Source organism: Furipterus horrens, unplaced genomic scaffold (assembly GCF_987537825.1).
Source record: "Furipterus horrens unplaced genomic scaffold, mFurHor1.1.pri manual_scaffold_4, whole genome shotgun sequence".
Taxonomy (NCBI): domain Eukaryota; kingdom Metazoa; phylum Chordata; class Mammalia; order Chiroptera; family Furipteridae; genus Furipterus; species Furipterus horrens.
In genome coordinates, this window is record NW_028327174.1 from 68,990,539 (window position 1) to 69,013,905 (window position 23,367).

Here is a 23,367-nt window from a genome sequence, read left to right on the forward strand (position 1 = left end):
AATACCATCAGAAATTAAGCTAAATGGAAGTCCTAAAACTACGGAATTAAAAAAGAAGCCAAACACGGAATTAAAGAAGAAATCATATCAAGACTGGTAGGAGGAACGGGGATGCAAAAAAAGTGTTTGCCCCATACCCGTGTGTAGCAGATAAAAAATCAGGAGGGAGCTTTGACTGGTGTGGTTCAGTTAGTTGGCTGTCTTTCTGCAAAGCAGGGGGTTGCTGATTTGACTCCCGGTCAGGACACATGCCTGATAGCAGGTTCAGTCCCCAGTTGGGGCTCATACGAGAGGCAACCAATCAGTGTTTCTCACATTGATGTCTTGCCCCCTCTCTTTATCCCTCCCTTTCCCTCTCACTAAAAATAAATAAATAAAATATTTCACAACTATATTAGAAAAACCAGGAGTGATATCTCGGGAGCGAGGGGTCCCAGTCCCACACTAGATTCCCCAGTTCAGAGTGCCAGTGCCAGGAAGATAAATCCCCATAACTTCTGGCTGTCAAAACCAGCAGGGATTGAGGCTGTGGAAGACAGAAACTTCTGGAGTCTCAGGCAGTTCCTCTTCAAGGGCTCCCACATAGACTACTTGGACTTACTTCCACTGAGCTCCAGTGTGGGGCAGCAGATTGTAAGGCATCAGAGACATACAGGGAGGAACTGAACTGTCCAGCATCAGGGCAAGAGCTAGGGGGCAGGTTTCTCCCAGACAGAAGTGCTGGGAGAGGCCCTTATGCCTTTTCTGAGCCCTACCCCAAGAGGACCATAGAGTCAGCAGATGGGCGCTGTATCTGAGACTATCAGCCTGGCTCACACTGTTGCCCCACCCCGGTGATTCCCTGAGGGCCTTCCCCGCATCTTTCGGGTCCATCCAAGTTGTTTCCAAGTGGTTTTTCCATACAAATGGCTTGTCTTAGCCTATGCTTCAGATTTTCCTAAATTCTCTCAAACAAGCAGCATCTGGCTTTAGTAAGCCCTGTCCTTCTGGGTAAGTTGGCCCAGGACCAGCACTGTTAGCAGCCTCCTTGTTCAAAGCTTGGCCTCACCAGGGCACCTCCAAGCCCAGCACAAGTAGCAGCCATCTGCAGATAGCTTTGTAGCTTCTTATGCTGTGTGACCACAGACAGAACACAGGCAGTGGCTGACCTTGGATGTGCCAACAGCAATCAAGCTCAGCTATAACTAGAGGGTGTACATAGCCCACACAAGGTGGGTGCATCTTGAGTACCCAGCTTGGATAATAGGGAAGGCTGTATCACTTGACTCTACAGGACATCTACTACATTAGACCACTTTACCAAACCTGAGAGATGTAGTAGCTCTACCTAACACATAGAAACAAATACAGGAAGGCTTCCAAAATGAGCCAAAGAAACATGGCCCAGATGAAAAAACAGAACAAAAGAACAAAACTTCAGAAAGAGAACTAAACAAAATGGAGACAACCAATCTACTATATGCAGAATTCCAAACCATGGTTATAAGGATACTCAAGGAGCTTAGGACTTCAACAGCATTGAAAAAAAAATCCAGAAACAAAAGATTCAGTAATTGAAATAAAGAGCAATTTATAGGGAGTAATCAGTAGAGTGGATTAAGCCACGAGTCAAATCAGTGATTTGGAATAGAAAGAAGCAAAACAACCAATCAGAACAGCAAGAAGAAGAAATCCCCCAAAATGAAGATAGTATAAGGAGCCCCGGGACAAGTATACCAACATTCCCATCATGGGGGTGCCAGAAGGAGGAGAGAGCAAGCGAGAATTGGAATTCTGTTTGAAAAAATAATGACAAGAAAACTTCCCTAACTTAGTGAAGGAAATAGGCATACAAGTCCAGGAAGTTCAGAGTGCCAAACAAGTTGAACCCAAAGAGGCACACACCAAAACACATCATACTTAAAATGACAAAGGTTAAAGAAAAAGAATATTAAAAGCAGCAAGAGAAAGGCAATAGGTACCTACAAGAGAATTCTCGTAATACTCTCAAAAGAAACTTTGCAGGCAAGAAGGGGGAGGACAAGAAGTATTTAAAGTGATGAAAAGCAAGGACTTACAACCAAGATTACCCTATCCAGCAAAGCTACCATTTAGAATTGAAGGACAGACAAAGAGCTTTCCAGACAAGAAAAAGTCAAAGGAGCTCATCACCACCAAACAAGTATTGCAAGAAATGTTAAAGGGTCTTCTTTAAGAAGAAGATAACAAATATGAACAGTTAATATCAGTGGCAATAAATACATATCTGTGAACAATTGTTTCTGAAAAACAAAATAAACAGTGCAGAGCACAAACAGAATCATAGACATAGAGAATGTTTTTATGGTTGCCAGATGGGAGGGGGATCTCGGGGATGGGTGAAAAAAGGTGAAGGGATTAAGAAGGAGAAGCAGGTAGTTACAGAATAGTCACGGGGATGTAAAGTACAGCATAGGCAATAGAATAGCCAAAGAACATATATGAATGACCCATGGACATGGACAACAGTGTGGGAATTGCCTGGGGGGATGGGGCTGGGTGGTAGGGGGCAAAAAGGGAAAAATTGGGATAACTGTAACAGCATAAACAATCAAATATAATTTTAAAATATAGGTGGGTAAATAAGCCTATGAATATTAAGCTTAATTTAGTTAAACTGTATATTCTTCGTGCTCATAAGATTTAGGAATATTGTGTCTGGTAGCCTGCGACCCCAAGTAAGGTCAAATATTCTCATTTATTCTTACATACTACTTATTCGTCGGCAGCCGTCCGTCTCGAGAGACGATGGTGTAGCTTCTTAAGAGTCTATCTGCACCGCCGAGAATGGCTGTGCAGTCCGACTCGGGAGTGACACGGTATCTGTCTCCTCCCGTGTTGAATCGACATCTTGCGATGACGCTGGAGTGTCCTCTCCAGTGAAGCTGAAGCTACAAAGCCTGGGCAGGGTGATATGGAGGGTCTGCTGTTGCCCATGCAGCAGACCCCCCCTCTCTTCGCAGCTGAAGGGTCCAAGGGAAAGACGGAGTCAATACAGCTTGGCTTCAGGTGCGCCGCAGGAGTTGCCGGTGTTGACTACAACGTCAAACCTCCTTAGGGACTCCGGCTCCGGATTTTCTGTCAAGGTTTACTCCCTTAGCCTTTCCCCTTATTAATGATCTAAAATATAAAAAGCTCACTCTTTTCTTGCCTATTGGCTAGTGTGACAGAATTTTAGTTGTAATTCTGAGTTGGAAGAACTTGGAGAGTTCATTTACCGCAAAAGGAAAGTGTCATAGTTACAAAGGGCCTGTCGCCAGTACCTTAGAAGCCCCACTGTGCTGCTTTCTCATCCTAACACTACCCCAGCTGCCTTCCCCTCACCGTCTTCTACTGCCAAACAGTATCTTGACTTTTTACTGCATGGACTAGCTTTGTTTTGAACTTTATATCAGTGTACTCATATAGTATGAATTCTTTTGTGTCTGGTTTCTTTGACTTTATATTATATTTGTAAGATTTCTCTATTTTTTTGTATATAGCTGTAGTTCATTTTATTCTCTTTGCTCTCTAGTACTTTATTCTGTGAATATTCCAGTTTATCCTTTTGCTATTGGTGAACATTTATATTATTTTTTTACCTGTATTGATTTTTATTTTATTCTCTGTAGTAGTTCAGTATTTTATTGCTGATAGTTTTATTTATAGTAGTTCTGTTTTATTATTAATGTCAAAATAATAATTCCTCACATGATTTTGGTGAAGATTAAATATGACTTGGAAAAACTGCATAGAAAAGTCATTTGACAAATATTTGTTTCTTTCCTGCTATGTAAGACAACCTTTCAAACCTTTGGAGCTTGAATAATTCGCCTACAATCTTGGTCTTCACCTTTCTTCTTTTGGCCTAACACCAAATATTCTCATCATCCCGATTAGTTTTCCCTAGATTTATTTTAGTGTATCTGTGTGTCTCCTACCCTTGAAAGGGACATTAAAATCCAAACATTGTTGAGCCAGTGTATACTTACATGGCTTTTTTTTAAAATCCACACACTGTCCAACTAATATTACCCAAGATTGTATACACTTGATAGCCATGTCAAGTCAATATCTCTTTTATAGAGATTATAGATAACAAATATCTGAATTCCTTTTTTATAACTATTGCTCTTTTGTCAAGCTTTTCCCATCTTGTTCTTATATAATTATTTAGGCCTAAGTGTAGAAATTCCAACTTATGTCTCTGAACTTTTATGTTTGATATATAATCTTCTAGCTTTTCAGGTGTGAATTAGATACTGAGCCATCAAGGTCTTCATCTAATCCTCTGATAATGTGCTAACCAATAATAGGGAACCCCATTCTTCACTGCAGAGACTTTTTTCCCCTTTTGCTTTTAAAAAAATATAGGAACTAAAAAGGTTTTGAGCTTTGGAAATATATCACAAACAGGCAGTTTTCTGTGACTTAGTCTGTGCTTAATCACTCTATTATCAACAGTGATTATTCAGAGAAATAGTTATTTCATAGAGGGATTTAAAATTTTGTTTAAAATAACAATTAGGTTATTAAAAAGCTATTTTAATAACGTTTTATTAAAGTTAGTTAAATTTAAAATGTTATTAAATAATAAAACAATAATTTCCCCAGTCATTTGAGACAGTATGATTATTGTCTACTCTCCCTATCCTTATCTTTTTTTAAAAGAGATGCTGATAATTCAGGTGGAATTTGAAAAAAAAAGAGGCAAAAAGATATAGGAAAAAAAACTCATGATTTTAGTTAATTGCTACCTCTAGGAGATGGTCCTGTTTTACCTTTTGAAGAGTGGCAAAATGTTGTGCTTTCATTTGTTGGAGCCACTGGCCACTAGGTGGTGCTTTTTGCATTCTTGATAGCATAAATAAAACAGGTTTCCTCTGGTGACTGTTGAGTATATTGGCTGTAATATGTAGCAAACTAAAATTTTTATTGACAAAGTTTAATGTTGGAAATCAGAACTAATATGTATCCTCTTGCTGAGGCAGACAAATAACTGTTCAAAGAGGGAAGAGTTCATTACTGAATTTGTTGGTACCTATGGAGCTTTAGGATAGTCTCCTTCCCTCCCTCTCATCATCCTTAGGCTATGGAGTCAAGTAGTTGATTGCAGTTGCTCGTAGTCAAGTGCTCTGATTATTTTAGGTCCTTCATAGGTAGAACCTCTGAGCTTTATACTCCTCATTTTTAAGCATTATATTTTTCATTAGGTACTTACTTCAGTGCTCTAGCTGAAATTGTCTTCTAGATTCTCAAAGGTCCCAAGAAAAATTACTATTTATAAGGTCTGCCCTGACAAATTATAATAGAAGAAATTAAAATACTTGTTCAAAGTGTCCTTCCTTAGGATATTTCTCCCATTCCTATCTGTTATTTCCATTACCTTTAGCACTCGGTGTGTCTAGCCAACTCACCTTAACATCTGTCCTGTTACTAATAAGGAATCTGCATTTTGCAGTTTCTTCACTTTTGTTCTGATGGCTTTTTAGCATAATTTCAGTTTGTTTCCCTTGTTTAAGGTGAACTGCATTTACTTCCAGTAATTTTAAATTGCATGGTATGCATATATGTTACAAAAAATTTTTTTTCAGTTACTGTTGACATAATTTCAGCTGTACAACAGGGATTAGATATTTATATAACTTAGAAAGTGATCACCTTGATAAATCTAGTCCCCACCTGACACTATACCTAGTTATTACAATATTTTTTACTGTATTTCCTATCGGTTTGACGTTGTAGTCAACACCGGCAACTCCTGCGGCGCACCTGAAGCCAAGCTGTATTGACTCCGTCTTTCCCTTGGATCCTTCAGCTGCGAAGAGAGGGGGGGGTCTGCTGCTTGGGCAACAGCAGACCCTCCATATCACCCTGCCCAGGCTCTGTAGCTTCATCGCAAGATGTCGATTCAACACGGGAGGAGACAGATACCGTGTCACTCCCGAGTCGGACTGCACAGCCATTCTCGGCGGTGCAGATAGACTCTTAAGAAGCTACACCATCGTCTCTCGAGACGGACGGCTGCCTACGATTTCCTATCCTGTGCTTTACATATCCCTGTGACTGTTTTCATAACTTGCTGTTTGTACATCTTAATCCCTTCCCCTTTTTCACCCAAATCCCCACCCATGTGAAAATCATTGATTTTTATCTCTGTATCTGTGCATTTGTTTCTGTGTTGTTTATTTTGTGTTTTAGATTCCACATATAAGTGAAATCATATGGTTTAGGCCTTTCTCTGTTTGACTTATTTCACTTATCATAAGTCATGATGTGGGTATATTAAGTTCTCTCATGTTTTTAAAGAAAAGAGTATAGTTACTTCCTTTGTGGTGGTGAAGTGCTTAAAAAGCCGTACAATTAATGCTTTCTTTAACCAGTTTGTATTATCCAGGAAACCAAAATATTCTTAGGATCCAAGAGGCTAACCTAATATATTTTTGTGAACAATAAGATAGTTTTACTTAATTATTGACTGGCTCTAAGTTGATTGGGGATTGTTTTATACTTGGCTAAGAAATAGGTTTATCCCTAGGTTTCCTACTGAATCTTAGTCTCTGTTATGTCTTAAATCAAGAAATTGTGCCCATCTCTTCAGAAAAGTTATTTTCTCTGACAGACTGCCCCTTCAGGAATGCTATGCATTATTTGAGGGAGGGTGAGGCATTCACCTTGATAGTCATGATCAACCCTCATATCATAAGGGTTACCTTTATAATTTTAGGACAGTTAGAAGTCTGATGGGGATTTGTATTTTTTTCCAGGTGATTAAACTAGCAATTGTCTATTTAGAATTGGCTTAATTTTGTTATAAAAATGAATTGATATTAAAGATTGGCATTTACTTCTTCAAATTAGGTAATAAAATAGACCTGGAAAAGGAGAGACATGTTTCCATTCAAGAAGCAGAATTGTAAGTGTTACCCCTGCCACCCACCCAATGTTTCTCTTTTCCCTCCAACAATCACTCCACAAAAGTCTTTCTTTTAGCACAGTGTGCCTTACCATTTAGGCATTACGCAGTGTCTTAATATAGATTGAGCTACTGAATTCAGTGAAGCATGTTAACATCGGTAATTTCTAGACTTTCGGAAATATTTAAAATAATCCACTCTTCTCTGATTTCAGTTAAGAAACATAAATGATACAAAAGAAAACTATTATGATCAAATAGTGTGTCACAAAAACTTAAAATATTTGGGTTCTAAGTTAACTTACAAAAATTTTGCCCTGTTAGCTTGTGCTCTTAAAATTTGGTTCAATGTACAGAGATGTTAAATGGCTATATTATATTGATTTCATTAAACATGGGTTAATTAATTATAAGTCACTAAATTTGCTCCTGAAAAATTTTTTTTACATTGATCATTGATTTTTCTTTTTAAGGTATGCAGACTCTGTGGGAGCAAAACATTATCATACATCAGCCAAACAGAACAAAGGAATTGAGGAACTCTTTCTTGACCTTTGTAAAAGTAGGTATATTCAGATTTAGTATGTTTAGAATTGGCTCTTAAAAATATTGGTAATATTTCTAAAATAATGTTTCACATTATCAGTTAATCATATTGATATGTCACATCTATCAGAATAATTATTAATATTTTTTTGTTAACTCATTTCTTGTAAATATCTACTTATAAATACCTACTTTAACCCTATTTCAGGCAGTACTAAATGGCTCTGAAAACTTATGTGTGTGGTATATGCTAAATGCATATTAAAATGCGTAATTATTAAAAGTAAAAATGGAGGGGGAATATACAGATTAAAACAGATTTGAGATAAGTAACAACATGCTGCAGTGGATGGGGACCCTATTTGAATTCTGATTTGGCAAAGTAGTGAAAAAGAAAATTTGTGAAACATTTTGGGACTGTATGAACATTCACTGGATATTTTTTGTGTGATATTGTTCAATTTTTATTGATTTATATTTTTAAAAGATTTTATTTACCTTTTTTTTAGTATATTTTATTGATTATGCTGTTACAGTTGTTCCAATCATTTTTCCCTTTGTCCCCCTCAGCCTGATATCGCCCTCCCCTCCCCAAACCCCTCCCCACCCACCGCTTAGTTCATGTCTATGGGTTGTGCATATAAGTTCTTTAGCTTTTGCACTTCCTTTACTATTCCTAACATCCCCATGTCTATTTTGTTCCTACCAATTACGCTTTTTTTAAAGTATATTTTATTGATTATGTTATTACAGTAGTCCCAACTTTTTTTCCTTTGCTCCCCTCTGCCCAGTACCCCCCTTCTCCCAGCAATCCCACCCCCCTTAGTTCATGTCTATGAGTCGTGTATATAAATTTATATACTTTGGTTTCACTCTTTCCTATGTTATTCTTAACTTCCCCCTGTATTTTGTACCGACCAATTATGCTTCTTAATCCCTGCACCATATTCCCATTTCTCCCCCTCCCCCTCCAGGCTGATAACCCTCCAAATATTCCCCATACCTATGATTCTGTTTCTATTCTTGTTTGGTTAGTTGGATTTTGTTTTTATTTTATAGATTCATTTGTTAATAGTTGTGAGTTTGTTATCATTTTAGTGTTCATAGCTTTATCTTCTTTTTCTTAAATAAGTCCCTTTAACATTTCATATAATAATGGCTTGGTGATGATGAACTCCTTTAGCTTTACCTTGTCTGGAAAGCACTTCATCTGCCCGTCCAGTCTAAATGATAGCTTTGCTGAATAGAGAAATTTGGGTTGCGGGTTGCCTTTCATCACATTGAATACTTCTTGCCAGTCCCTTCTTGCCTGCAAAGTTCCTTTTGAGAAATCAGCTGATAGTTTTATAGGCACCCCTTTGAAGGTAACTCTCTGCTTTTCTCTTGCCTCTTTTAAGTTTCTCTCTTTATCTTGAACCTTTGGCATTTTAATGATGATGTGTCTCGGTGTGGGCCTCTTTGAGTCTAACTTGTTTTGAACTCTCTATGCTTCCTGGACTTATATGTCTATTTCCTTTGCCAAATTTTCCTTCATTATTCTTTCACATAAGCTTTACATTTCTTGCTCTTCCTCTTCTTCTGGCACCCCTATGATTAGGATGTTGGCGTGTTTAAAGTTGTCCCATAGGTTCCTAATCCTCTCCTCATTTTTTTTCAATTCTTGTTTCCTCATTCTGTACTGGTTGACTGTTTTTTTCTTCTTTATGTTCCAAATCATTGATTTGAACCTCGGTTTCCTTCCCTTCACCATTGGTTTTGTGTGGATTTTTCTTTGTTTCATTTAGCATAGCCTTCACTTCTTCCTTTTTGTGTTTGCCATATTTAAGCATATATGTCAAGTCTGAGCATCTTTATCACCAGTGTTTTGAACTGTATGTCTGTTAAGTTGGCATCTCCTCATTGCTTAGTTCTCCCACTGAAACCTTGATCCGTTCTCCCTTTTGGGTCATACTTCTCTTTCTCTTATCTTGACAGGCTCCTGTGTTTGTTTGCCTCTGTGTCTTGGTAGAGCTGTCGCACCTGTAACATTGTAAGGGATAGAGCCTTAGGTATTTGTCAGTATTGGTGACCTGTTTCACCACATTGTGGTGCTGTATGTGGGGGAGGGATCTGAGAGGGAAAAATGCTGTCTGCCCAGCACTCTCCCCTTTTTCAGGCACTTCTCCCACTTCCTGTATGGGACTGGCACCTCTGTAGCTGTTGCCCTGGCCATCGTTCCCAGAGTGTGTGGGTCTGTGGATGTTCTATGACGACGGGGGCCCTTTAGACAAGCGGACTCTACTCAGGGACTGGCAGTTTCTTCTCTACCCCAACCCCCACTGGTCTGCACAGTCAGAAGCAATGAGGCTTTATTTTCCCCAGCGCTGGGACCATGAGCTGCATGGTCCGGTCTGGCTCTAGCAGTGCTCCCCAGGTGTCCCTCCCTCCTTTTTAAAATGTGGGACTGCGCTTTCTGCAGCTGTTGCCATGTCCTCTCTGCCCCAGCTCTGCCCCTCCTACCTGTCTGGGTGAGTATTTCTTCCTTATATCTTTGTTTGTTGGACTTCCATCCAGCTCGATTTTCTGGAACTTATGGTTGTCTCTAGATTTGAGGTAGTTGTATTCCTTCTTAGTTGTGGAGGGAGACGTAGTGTATTGTCTAGGCCTTCATGTTGGCCAGAAGTCCAGTTATGCTTCTTAATCCCTATACCTTTTCCCCTATTATTCTCCTTTCCCTTCCCCGCTGATAACTCTCCATATAGTCTCCATATCTATGATTCTGTTCCTGTTCTAGTTGTTTGCTCAGTTTGTTTTCGTTTTTCTTTTTTAGATTCAGTTGTTGATAGTTGTGAATTTGTTATCATTTTACTGTTCATAGTTTGGATCTTTGTCTTTTTCTTAAATAAGTCCCTTTAACATTTCATATAATGGCTTGGTAATGATGTACTCCTTTAGCTTTACCTTGTCTGGGAAGCACTTTATCTGCCCTCTGCTCTAAATAGCTTGCTGGATAGAGTAATCTAGGTTGTAGGTCCTTGCTTTTCATCACTTTGATTACTTCTGCCATCCCCTTTTTACCTGCAGAATTTCTTTTGAGAAATCAGGTGGTAGTCTTATGGGAACTCCTTTGTAAGTAACTCTCGTCTTTTTTCTTGATGCTTTTAAGATTCTCTATTTTTAATTTTTTGGCATTTTAATTGTGATGTGTCTTGGTGTGGTCCTCTTTGGGTCCGCCTTGTGTGGAACTCTCTGTGCTTTCTGGACTTGTATGTCTATTTCCTTTGCCAAATTAGGGAAGTTTTCCTTCATTATTTTTTCAAATAAGTTTCCAATATCTTGCTCTTCTTCAGGTGTTGATATGATTTGATTCAGGTGTTGGTATGTTTAAAGTTGTCCCAGATGTTCCTAATCCTCTGCTCTTTTTGAATTCTTATTTCTTCATTCTGTACTGATTGACTCTTTATTTCTTTCTTATGTTCCAATTAATTGACTTGAATTATGGCTTCCTCCCTTTCATTATTGGTTCCCTGTATATTTTTCTTTATTTCACTTAGTGTAGCCTTCATTTCTTCCCTTATGCGTTTGCTATAGTCTGTGAGTTCTCTGAGCGTCCTTATCACCAGTGTTTTAAACTCTGCATTTGTTTGGTTGGCTGTCTCCATTTAGATTAGTTCTTTTTGTGGAGTTTTGATCTCTTCTTTCATTTGGGCCATATTTCTTTGTCTCCTCAATTTGGCAGCCGCCCTGTATGTTTCCGTGTATTAGGTAGAGCTATTTTGATTCCCTGTCTGGGTGCATCTGTTATGTTGTAAGGGGCAGAGCCTTAGGTTTTCATCAGTGTGGGGCCACCTATTTTACTACTTGTGGCGCTGTATGTGAGGGAGGGGTCAGAGAGGGAACAATGCCACTTGCTTGGCACTTGCTCCTTTCCCAGTCACTTCACCTACTTCCTGCATGAGACTAGTGTCCCGCTAGATGCTTCCTTGGTGGTGGTTCCCAGAGTCGGTGGGCTTGTGTTAATTCTAGGACCGTGGGGGCCCTCTAAATGGACTATCCTAAGAGATGAGCAGTTTCTTCCACCACCTCAACCACCACTGGTTTTCACAGCCAGAAGCTATGAGGCTTTAGTTTCCCAGTGCTGAAACCCTGGTTTATGTGGTCTGTACTGGGCTGGGAGCGCTCCCCAGTTGTCTCTCCTGGCTTTTATCCACCACATGTGAATGTGGGACCACCTGTTCTGCCAGCTGCCACTCCTGCCTCACCACTGCCACACAGCGTCCTCTCTGCCCCTCCTACCATCTGGGTGAATATTTCTTCTTTAAATCCTTGGCTGTTAGACTTCCATACAGTTTGATATTTCTGGTAGTTTCTGGTTTTTTTGTTTGTTTGTTTGTTTGTTTTTTTGTTTTTTTTTTTGAGATTAATTGTGATCCTTCTTATGGTTGTGTGAGGAGGTGAAGTGTGTCTACCTACACCTCCATCTTGGCTGGAAATCCATTCACTAGATACTTTATGACCTTAAATTATTGTAGGGAGTATGGGAGGGTGAAATGGGTAAAAGGGGTCAAATATATGGTAAGCGATGGAAACTAGGCTTTTGGTGGTGAGCACTCAATAGAGTATATATAAATACTGAGTTATAATGTACATCTAAAAATTATGTAATGTTACCTCAATAAAAAAGTAAAAAAAGATATTGTAAAAATATTAGGTGTGGTTATAGTGTTGTGCTTATACTTTAAGAAAAGAGTTTTTATCTTTTAAGATCATTAGAATAATTTTATATATATATGGGGTTTGATTCAAAATAATGGTAATGATGCTTGCCAGGTACGGATGAAATTGTGTGATGGACGTACAGATTTTAATTATGCTATTTTTCTACTTTTATATATATGTTTGAAGTTTTTCATATTAAAAAGTTGTTTAAAGAGAGAAAGAAAAACGTTTGTTTACATATAACCTGAAAGTCATTTCTCATATCACCAATAAAATACATACCATACTTTGGAAAATCCAAGTGTATGGAATAATGGATTGAAATGATTTTGTCAAATTATATTCCTTGAATTTATGTACATTAGACTTTTGAGAATTTGATGAAACATTTTCTCTCAAGAAAAATGTACATGTACACAACTTTGTAGTAAATTTCAGTTCTAGGGAAATCTGAAAGTCATTCATAATTCTTCTAGGGTGGTAATTTTTTAAGTGAGGTCCCCTGATCAGCAGCATCAGCATCACTTGAAACCCTACTCCAAACCTACTGAATGAAAATCTCAGGAGGAGGAGCCCAGAATCTGTGTTTTAACAATCCCTCTATATGATTCTGGTGAACACTAAAATTTGAGAAGTACTGCTGTACATACTGATCACTTGGGGATCTTGTTAAAATGAGTCTGGTGTGGGCCTGAGCTTCTCATTTCTAGCCCAAGTGGTGATGATATTGGTCCTCCCTTAGATCATGCTTTGAGTACCAAGGCTCTAGATCTAGCTCATAAATGTTTAAATCACATGTCTTTATTTAAAATTTTGAATATTCCCCATATGTTTATTTTAAAAGAAAGAACAAATGGTGGAAAGAAGGGGAAGAGACTAGTTAAAGAACATGTATGGATGACCCATGGACATGGACAATGGTGTGGGGAGCATGGGGTGGGCTGGGCAGAGGTAGGCAAAGTGGGGAGAATTGGGACAACTGTAATAGAATAACAATAAAATAATTAAAAATAAAACAAAAATAAAGAACACATGTAAGTACTAATGTGTTCTGTATATTACAAAATGCATAAAAACAAAATTTTAAAGCTTGAGGAAAATAAAAGTTTGAATTGGTAATGTTTTTGAATTTCATCTCATTGGATCTCACAACCTCAATTTGGAAACTGTTGTTCAAGAGCAGTCTCTGGACCGAAGTTTAAGAACCCTTGTTCTGTTTTGAGGATTTCTTCTTTTCTTTTCTCATCTTTTCAGATACATATTTTGTAATTATTTACTCCTAGTCTGTGTCTTGTATTTTCATTTTTCTTAACTGTGTCTCTCAAAGAGCCAGCGGTTCTCAATTATATATTTATTTATGTGTATCCTCACCCAAGGACATGCTTATTGACTTTAGAGAGAAGGGAAGGGAGGGAGACAGGGAGAGAAACATCAATGCAAGAAATACTGATCTGTTTGCCTCTCGTATGCGTCCTGACAGGAGACTGAACTTGTAACCTAGGCATGTGCTCTGACCAGGAATCGAACCCATGACCCGCTGGTTTGTGGGATGATGCTCCAACCAACTGAGCCACACTGGCCAGGGCAGAAGTTTTAATGAGATCTGATTTATTAGTTTTTTTGTATGATTTGTGTTTTTTGTGTCTTTTATGAGAAATCTTTGCCTAACTCAAAGTGACGAAGATTTTCTCTTATAGAGATTTCCTCCTGTGTTTTCTTCTAGAAATTTTGTTTTATATTTAAGTCTATATGTCATTTTTTGTTAATTTTTGTGCATGGTAAGAAGTGGAAATTGAGGTTTATTTTTTACATGTAAATGTCTAGATCCAGTACTATTTCTTGAAAAGTTTACCCTCCATTGAATAATCTTGGCACATATGTCTAAAATCAAGTAACCATATATATAAGGTTTATATCCGGACTCCGTTGCATTGATCTCTATATTTCTGCTTTCATCAGTATCTGTCTTCATTAGAGTAACTTCCTACTGTATCTTTAAATCGGATAGTGTGAGTTCTTCAGCTTTATTGTTCCTCATGTTAAACTCTTATTCTTCCAAATATCCATTACTAGTTGAAAAACAAATCTTGTGCCCTAAAATATCACTTACACTTGGAACAATTTGGATCTCTTTGGCATATTTCTAAATATATTTGGAAAAAAAATTTTTTTTTCAGATTTAATGTGTTTTATTGATTAAAATATTACATTTGTGCCAATTTCCCTTCCCTCTGCTCCCCTCCACCCGGTGGCCCCCCTCCCTCCAGTTGTCCCCCCCTTTTAGATTATGTCCATTAGTTGTGCATACAGTTCCTCCCAACCTCTCTCCGTCTATTCCATTCCCTCCTACCATGATCCCCAATTCCTATATCATCTCCCTCCCTCTCCCCACTCCCCCTCCCTGTTGACCTCCCCCCAATATGCTTCCCGTACCCACAGTTCCTTTTCCACTCTCGTTGCCTGTTTAGTTTGCCTTTGTTTCATCTCCCTAGCTTCTGTTTTTTAAACCAGTCCCTTTAACATCTCATATAACAGTGGTTTGGATCTAATGAACTCTTTCAGTTTTATTTTGTCCTGGAAACACTTTCTCTGTCCTTCTATTCTGAATGACAATTTCGCTGGATAGAGTATTCGTGGTTGTAGGTTTTGGATTTTCATTACTTTGAATATTTCTTGCCAGTCCCTTCTTGCCTGTAGGGTCTCCCTTGAGAAGTCTGCTGATAGTCTAATTGGGACCCCTTTGTACATAATTCTTTTCTTCTCTCTTGCTGCTTTTAAGATTCTCTCTTTATCTTTAATTTTTGACATTTTGATTATAATGTGTCTTGGAGTGGTTCTCCCTGGGTCCAGTCTCTTGGGAACTCTCCTTGCTTCCTGGACCTGCAAGTCTATTCCCTTCCCCAAGTCTGGGAAGTTCTCCTTTATTATATTTTCACTCAATTTTTCAAGTTCTAGTTCATCTTCCTCATTCTCTGGCAAACCAATGATTCTTATGTTGGGCCTTTTATAGCTGTCCCAGAGGTTTCTGATCCTCTCATTGTTGCTTCCCATTTCCTCTCGCTGCATTGGTTGACTGCTTGTTCCTTCTCCATATTCCAGTTTGTTGAAATGAACTCTGGATTTTTTTTCCTCACCATCTGTCTCGTATGCGGTTTTGTTCCTTTCGTTATGAAAGTTTTTCGCTTCTTTCTTATCTTTTTCCTGCTCTTTTGTGAATTCTGTAAGCCACCTGATAACAATGGCCCAGAACTGAGCCTCTGACAGGTTTCTTATCTGTTCATCTGTCAGGTTCTCTATCTGCTGCCTGGTGAGCTGTGTCACCGGGATTTCTATAGTTGTCTGCCACATTTTGACAGATGCATTTTGTTTTCTTGGGCCGGCTGTCGGGGGCAGTGCCTGTGTACTCGTAATGACCCAGCGACTGGCGCCGTTTGGCGTCACAAGTCAGCGACCGGCGCCTGTCTGCGACCTATTTCGCAGCCCTGTGGTGCTTTCTTTCTTTGGGGGCGGGGGTCCAAGATGGATTCACACAGTTATTCAGCTAGGAGACCGGGATCCGTCCTCCCGCCCCCCTGGGCCTCACTGTTCAAGGCGATGCGGTGGCCGCTCTCCCCAGCGCTGGGGTCACGCACTGCCAGGGGCTTGACTGCCGCCGGGATTTTTCGCCGCTCCGCAAACAGCTTTGCCCTCTTTAACTCTTACCTGCCCGAATGGCACCGCTGGTTTATAACTTCATATGTTGGGCTTCCGTGTAGTTTTATTTTCTGGAATTTCTAGTTATCCTTTGTTTTGAAGTAGTTGTATTCCTCTCTAGTTGTAGAGGGAGACTTAGCGTGTCCGTCTAAGCCTCCATCTTGGCCGGAAGTCTCTCAATATTTGGAAAATTTTAAGGATTTTACTTGTGTATGGTTATTTGTTAAGGCAGAAACTTCTTTTTTTCTCTATTGATGTCATTGTGGCCATAATACATCTAGACAAATAAACTTGCTTTTATTTTTTTTAACTTACAGGAAAATCTATTTAGTGAGTTGACAAAATGTTCATTATATTTAGTTGCCTTGTTGGTTTAAAGTCAGAAATGTCCGTCATGGTGGTAAACTGAAATGATAGAAAAAAAAAATTCAGTGATCATAGTCCTGAATAATTTCTGCTTTCTTCCTCCCTTAGGGATGATAGAAACAGCACAAGTGGATGAGAGGGCAAAAGGCAATGGCTCCAGCCAGCCAGGAGCTGCAAGGCGAGGTGTACAGATTATTGATGATGAACCTCAAGTCCAGAGTGGTGGTGGAGGGTGCTGTTCTTCTGGATAACTGTTCACACCTAAGAAGTTAAAACAAACTGTGGATCATTGCCCTCAACATGAAGACTGCCATATTCCAAGTCACATTATTTTACAATGGAATTATAGAATTAACAGTATTTTAAATTACGTTTATAACACTGCAGAGACCTTAAGTGCTAAACTTAGTGGAGTTTGTGACCAGAGAATTGGCATTTTCTACAAATGTTAACAAAGCAATTACCAATGGCCTTTTTACATATTTTTTTCTTTAATAAGGATTAATATGCATGTAGAAAAGACCTACTTAAAGGCTTCATTTATATTCTTTTAAATCAAATCTTTATTTAATAACTTATATATGTTGTTGGAATGGTATACATTTTGCAGCCCTTTGTATTTTGTTGTAGTTTAAATTGTATCACTTCTAAACAGCAAACTGTTTTTGTTTTCTTTTTCTTTTTTTTTTAAATTAGCAGATTCCTGAAGTTCTATTTTTGCAGGGTTTGCACAGGCCCCTAACTGTCTACTACTTTGGTATAATCTATATACATCCCGTATGCTGAGCTGGTGAAATACATTGTAAATTACATATTAAATATTTTATCTGCTTTTACAAGCGCAAGGTGCAAAATATATTCAGTAGTCTCATTGATGACTGTAAAATGATTAACATTTGATGATAATGCCTAAGCTTTTTGACTGATATATAAAGATCATAGCTCCCTTCACTTTTGTCTTAATTTGAAAGTGGTATGTTTAAATATTCACATATACTTTACTTGAATTATTGCTGTTGTCACGTTTTTGCCTCTGTAAGTCCGTCTGATGATTGAATAGCAGCATTTTCCTTTTGGTTTGGGTTGGTTTTTTGTTTTCTTGTTTTGTTTTAATTATAAAAGAGATGACTTCTGCCAATTTTGCTTAAGAATGGTTCTCTTAGTAGTATTTGAGTGGAGCATGCTGAGTTCCCTTCATCAACAGTTTTAGTTTTCTCTTAGGCTTTATAGGAGATGGGTTCACTGGTGTGAGAAGAGAGGAAGAGGTCCCAGATAGAAGCACTCACCCAGACTCATTCATACAGTATGTTAGTGGTAGTTTATGCTCCGAAGGCAGCACTTTTAGATCCTTTGGGAGCAAGTTGTATTCGTTCAGTGCTTTCCAGAGATGAACACAGAAAGTTATGTTTAGTTTTATAAGAACTGTTCGAGTTTCTGTGAAGGGAAACATTTCATTTAATGCAGTTACAGCGAACACTGGAAAGATTTATTATAAAAATATATTCTTGTATACTTTGTAAATTAGTCTCATTAGATTTTTTTTTTCTTAAGCATAGGACTGAACTTAAATTTTTTAATTTTAATAGAATCAGGTGCAGCTCACAGAAGAAACAAATTGTAGAAATTAACATAAATTGTTCTTGTTTTAATATATATATTTTTCCATTTCTGTCACGCTTGGAAAACTAGTAAATGTATGTCTAAGATAAAATGAAATGGTCCCTGGATTTACTTCTTATAAGAAGCCATAGTATGCAATAAAGTTGTTAGCATGAGCAATTATGAGGATATAAAGAAGTTTTAGTTACTAAAGAAGTACTACCATATTTTAAGTTAAAAACTTAAACTTTCCCAAATGGGTTAAAAATGGAATGAATTAATACTTTAATGTTATGATGCTAGAATTGTAACTTAGTGTTAAGGGTTCTGTGAGCCCGCAGGTTGCCATTTTAATTATTGTCCTTACCAAACTAAATACTCTGACCTCTGTGTGTGTTGGGGGAGGGTGGGGTGGAAAAAGTCAGGGAGATAAGCTAAAATTGTCTTCTTTTATGGGGTGACTATACTCTGTAGTTTCTCGTCAAGTAAGTGTTTATGCAGGTAGTTGGAGAAGGTGGGGAATCGTGAGTACGATAGAAGAAAATTGTTTTGGCCTTTCAGAGGTAGTAAAGAAAGCCTTGTCATTTCTACTGTTGTAGATGGGAAATAAGCTCTTTTTCATTGGAATGAAATAGGTTTTCTGAAGTAGAGATGAAATTGAGCTTTATTGCAAAAAATAAAGTCATAAAGCCTAATAATTGGAGAGCTCTACTCTCAATTTGGACACTATACAGTCCAGATAGGAACCCCTGCTCCAGAGTTCCCAGGTAATTATTGGTGGGTTACAACCACTCTCCTGTTTTGTTTTGTTTTTCTCCTCTCTCGGTTTCTGTGTATCTTTCTTAGTCTCAAGCATTTTACTAATTTTTAACCTGTAATTTAATTCAATAGTAACAGTAGATAATATAGTATACCTGTCCTTGCTCTGAAGCCCAAAAGGTCTTTAGGTAGGAATAGGGTGAAAGGGTAATGAAAGACCCATCAATTGTAGTATGTATCCAAAGGAAAGAGAGAGATGCTAGACCAAGAATGAGGAAGTTCTTCTGATACTTTCTTCATATCTAATATGTCTTTTATGTTTCTGTCCTTGAAATTGTGCTATTAGCAAGAAGACAAGGTACCATGTTGTGTATTAAAAGTAGTAGGTAGGTAGAATCAATATATTTTTCAAATAGTAAGTATATGCTTGCATATATAATTAAAAATTGATTTAAGATAGTCATTAAAATACCTGAATATTATAAGTATACAATCTTTTCTGTAATGATAGAGGCTATCCTATTCCTTGTTTTACTCTGTGATTACAGAAGAAGATTATTATTTTTTAAATTATATTATAACAGTTTTGGGGTAAATAGTAATCTGAAGAGAAAAAAGCATCATGTTGGATAAAATATGAGTATTTGAGTTTGTTTTGTTCTAGGGATGTCCCCTGAAAATACCCTAGATCTATGGCAGTTAGAGCTAAATTAAAATCTTTTTTAAAAAATTAGCCATATATTGTTTATTAGTGATTACTTTTAATTAGGCATTAAAGTAAGAAAAAAGAATTATACTGATTTTTATATTCTCAATAAGAAAAGACAAAATTTGGGAACTAGAGAAGGGATAGTGAAGAGTAAATAGATGTCAGGTAGATATGAAACTCTGCAACCTGACAATTTTAAAAATCATTTTGAAAAATGTTACTTTTATCACATAGTTTCTAAATAAGGCAAGCTATATATTGTGCCAAACATTTAAAACATTAAGAAATGAACTGTGATGTTAATTATTTCTTCAAATACATAATTTGTGATTTTTCTGTATTATAAATGCTACCAAGAGTCTAAATCACTGATCTTATATTACCTCCAGATAATACAAGTTTCCCTTATACTTACCATTTATCTCTAGAAGTGGTTAGATATATGCCTTTAACTTTTCAAATTTATCTTTTGACTTTTTTGCCATTATAGTTTACATAGTTTATACAGTGTGACAAAGAAGGAATACTTTGGAGACCGTTTAAGATGTTGGGATCTTCTATAAGAGTGTAGATAGTAGTGACCAGTCGTAGCCTTACAATAATGTCCAAAGATATACAGACTGCATAGATCCTTCAGGATTCTTTTCTAAATTATAAAATGCATTACCTAGATTTTAAAATTAAAAGCTGGAATTCATTGAACATATACATTTACTTGATTTTATAATGGGCATTGATTCTAGTATGTTGCTTTTCTGTAATTTTTAATCAACTAAAACAGTAACTTATTTGGTGTTGTGGGCCAACATTCATGCCACAGTACCATGTCTTACTTTAAGGGGTTTTCCCTTTTCAAGAAGAATTAATCACAACCTGAGCAAATTTTCCTAAGTGTAAATATTTTAGTGTTAATCAGATGCCATGAAAATAATTTTTAAATACTCTTCAGAGTTTTCAATACCAAGCAAATATACTTCATTTCTAAACAAATAACACTTTAATATCTTGATAGATCTTTAGCACTGCTTGTATTGTCTGGTATTTGTATATTATCTCTTCTGAGAAGCTGAGTGTACTTTTGAGTGTTAACTTTTCTACTGCAACATTTTCTCTGCAGCATATAAATGAGCATCACAAATTACTGTTATATGGTACACACTAAGAACACATCTTGCCCTCTTCAGAAGCCTGCACATTCTTTCAAATGCATCAATTAAAGCCAAAAGATTGGCTTGCATACTTAAATGAACTTTATTCCCGCTGTATCAGTTCTTACCTTTATTTTGATACTCCTGGCAGCTGTATCATCTTTTCATTATCAAATACTCAAGAAAAAGCTAATATGATTTCCTTAAATTTGAATTGTATAGAACAGTGAGAGAAAGCTTTGGGATAGCAGGAATCAAGTACGATACTGTTGAAGGTAGACAACAGTGGTATTTGCTAAACTATATTTGGTAGCAAACTATTTTAAGGAAACCATGGTTTATACTACTTCCTAAAACTGTCAAGTTCTTCATTTTGTATTTAATTATCTAAGTAAGGATATATTCTAGGGAAAGGAATTAAAGTATTGTGAAAATGCCCCTTGGGGACCCCCCCCCAATGGTAACTCTTGCTCTCTATACGCATCATTTACCTTTTTGCTATGCATTTACATACATTTTTACCTGTAGAAGTGCATAGCATTGTGGGTTTTTAATTTTTACATGAATTGTTCTTACTGTGCATGTGTTGTGCAACTTTTGCTTTTTTTCTTTTACCAACGTGGCCAGGAGCTCTTATATCAGTATTACAGACTTTCATTTCATTTTCTCCCTCATCTCTTTGGGCATGTTTTGCCTTTTTGAATAACCTCTGTCCATGAAACCTCCCAAAAGATATCTGGTCAATTCGGTGGACTTTATTAGAATCATAAAATTTTATGGCAAACCAGTGTTTACGTAAGAGTCTTCCTAAGTGTGTGGATCAAAAAGTAAGGTATCTGCTTACAATTCACTTGAAGTACATTATTTTGGGGCTGGTGTTGACTGATTAGTATATAAAATGCAGTAGTCAACTTTAACAGATTATTTAGAATAGGTTTTTATTTGAGGGAAGAAGGGAAAAAAGGGACAGTATCGTTGATAAGGGAAAAGTGCAGGATAAACTAAATTCTTTATTCAACTTTGAGTAGTTATGTCATGCAAGGCTTCATGATACCAAAAATTTAAACTTCTGTTTTATCTATACCTTTAATATAGAGTTAAAAAAATGAAAGTCCCTTTTCAGATCTTCCTTTCCCCACCATACCACATACCTCTTTAGAGGTAACCATTATTAACAATTAAGGTGTGTTTATACCTTTATTACATATAAATATTTTTATTTATATTTGACCTTTATATTTTATTCCCTGAAAATCAACTTTTACCCTATGTCAAATTCCATCCTCAATCAACTTTGCAAACTTATCAGAACAAAACAGAATCCCACTTTAAAGAAAGTTAAATCGGTGATGACAGTTCTTGAACTAGAAGTTAACTGATTTAGGATGTTTTATGTTTATCATAAATTAAGCTTAAAGAGTAATACGTTCTGGGAAAGTCAAATCAAATTATTGGTTTCTATCCCCTGTGGAAAAAGGGCTGCGAAAGAGGACCGTGCATGTCCAAGCTTCTTAATATCCATGTAATTTTGGGTTCGGCTCATTCTCTTGGAATACTTTTATTTCTTGAGGGTAATGCAATGTCCCCAACAATTACTTTAGCTATTTCTCTGCACTGTCAAGCAATAGCTTAGCATGTTAGTGCCATGATATAAAGTTAGATACGTGTGCCCCCAAACAACAAATTTATTCATATTCGATTTATAATGAAGACAGCAATTGAAGCACAGTTTTCCATGATTTTGTTAATAATTTCCAGATGGTCTTTCAAAAAACTTACAACACATTGTGGTTATCATGACTATTCTATCAGTTTCACTCATTTATTGAGTGCCTGCTGTGTGTGCCCAGTGCCCTTTACAGTTAGAGCTTTCAATTGGGGGACCATTGCCCATAGTCCAGGATGTAAGTAGTTTATCTGTAGATAAGAGGTCAACTAATCACACACGTTCACATTTGTATTTGATCAGATATGCACCAGTGAAACTTCTTGGGTGACTAGAATGACAGTAGTTGACATTGATAATGAAAGTTGAGGTAAAGCTGGACAGATTTTGAGTCTTGCAAATAATTTTTAAGACAGACTACAACAGAATAACTTGTTTTCTAGCTTCAAGGGGGCAATTAAGTGATCCTCAAGCCCAAATTGCTTTTCCAAATTTTGTGGTAACAGTTATGAAACAGATGCCTTGTGCTTATTTAGACAGCTGCTCTTTTTTTAACCTAGAAAAAAAATGGATTTATTGTTTCCTTTGCCTTTGACAGATGTTTCCTTTGCCTTGTCACTAGACAGTAACCCAGGAAACAATTCGTTACTGTTTGGAAGAGTGTAACAGTGTAATTTGTGAATTTCTAAATATACTTTACAATTTGGGAGTATGGGCCCTCTTTTTTTTCTACCTGAAACTGGAGACATGCCAGAAAGATAGCTTAAAGAGTATATGAATTTTATGCTAATCTTTCCAATATGTTTTTAAGGATATCTTTAATTACAGCAGATTACTAAAGCTATCATTATCTAGATCCCTTCTTGACCTTTAAGGGAGAAAACAGAATGAAATCAATTGCCTTTTAAAATAACTTCCATGAGCCAGTTATCAAGTAACTTCTATTTATTAATTCATCTGCACTAATTCATAAAAGGTGAATAATTTCAATGTTCTAGTGACAGTTCTTCAAAATGTAAAAGCTCTGTAAGGGAAAAACTACACAGCAAGAGCAAGATGCTTTGAAAAATTTTGGCTGTGTGCAGGGTGACAAAATTACTATACTTTGTCCAAAAGCTATATACAATATAAGCTCCTCCCCCCCTCCCCTGTAAATCCTATATTGGTGCATTTAAACCTGAAAATGTTCTTCAACTGAAGAAGTGGCATGAGTAGTTTCTCCCTTCAAAGATTTTAGGCCAACTGCAGTGGCACAAGAAAAATCTATGAA

At 37.1% G+C, this 23,367-nt stretch overlaps 1 protein-coding gene across 1 annotated transcript in view; it reads left to right on the forward strand.

The window, feature by feature from the left end:
- Positions 1-17,167, forward strand: part of RAB21 (RAB21, member RAS oncogene family) — a 33,987-nt gene extending 16,820 nt beyond the window's left edge. The window contains exons 5-7 of the mRNA XM_090273627.1: positions 6,859-6,913; positions 7,387-7,475; positions 16,325-17,167. Coding sequence (XP_090129753.1) covers positions 6,859-6,913; positions 7,387-7,475; positions 16,325-16,467 — 287 coding nt within the window. The 3' untranslated portion in view covers positions 16,468-17,167. The remainder of the gene's footprint in view (positions 1-6,858; positions 6,914-7,386; positions 7,476-16,324) is intronic.
- Positions 17,168-23,367: the final 6,200 nt, after the last annotated feature.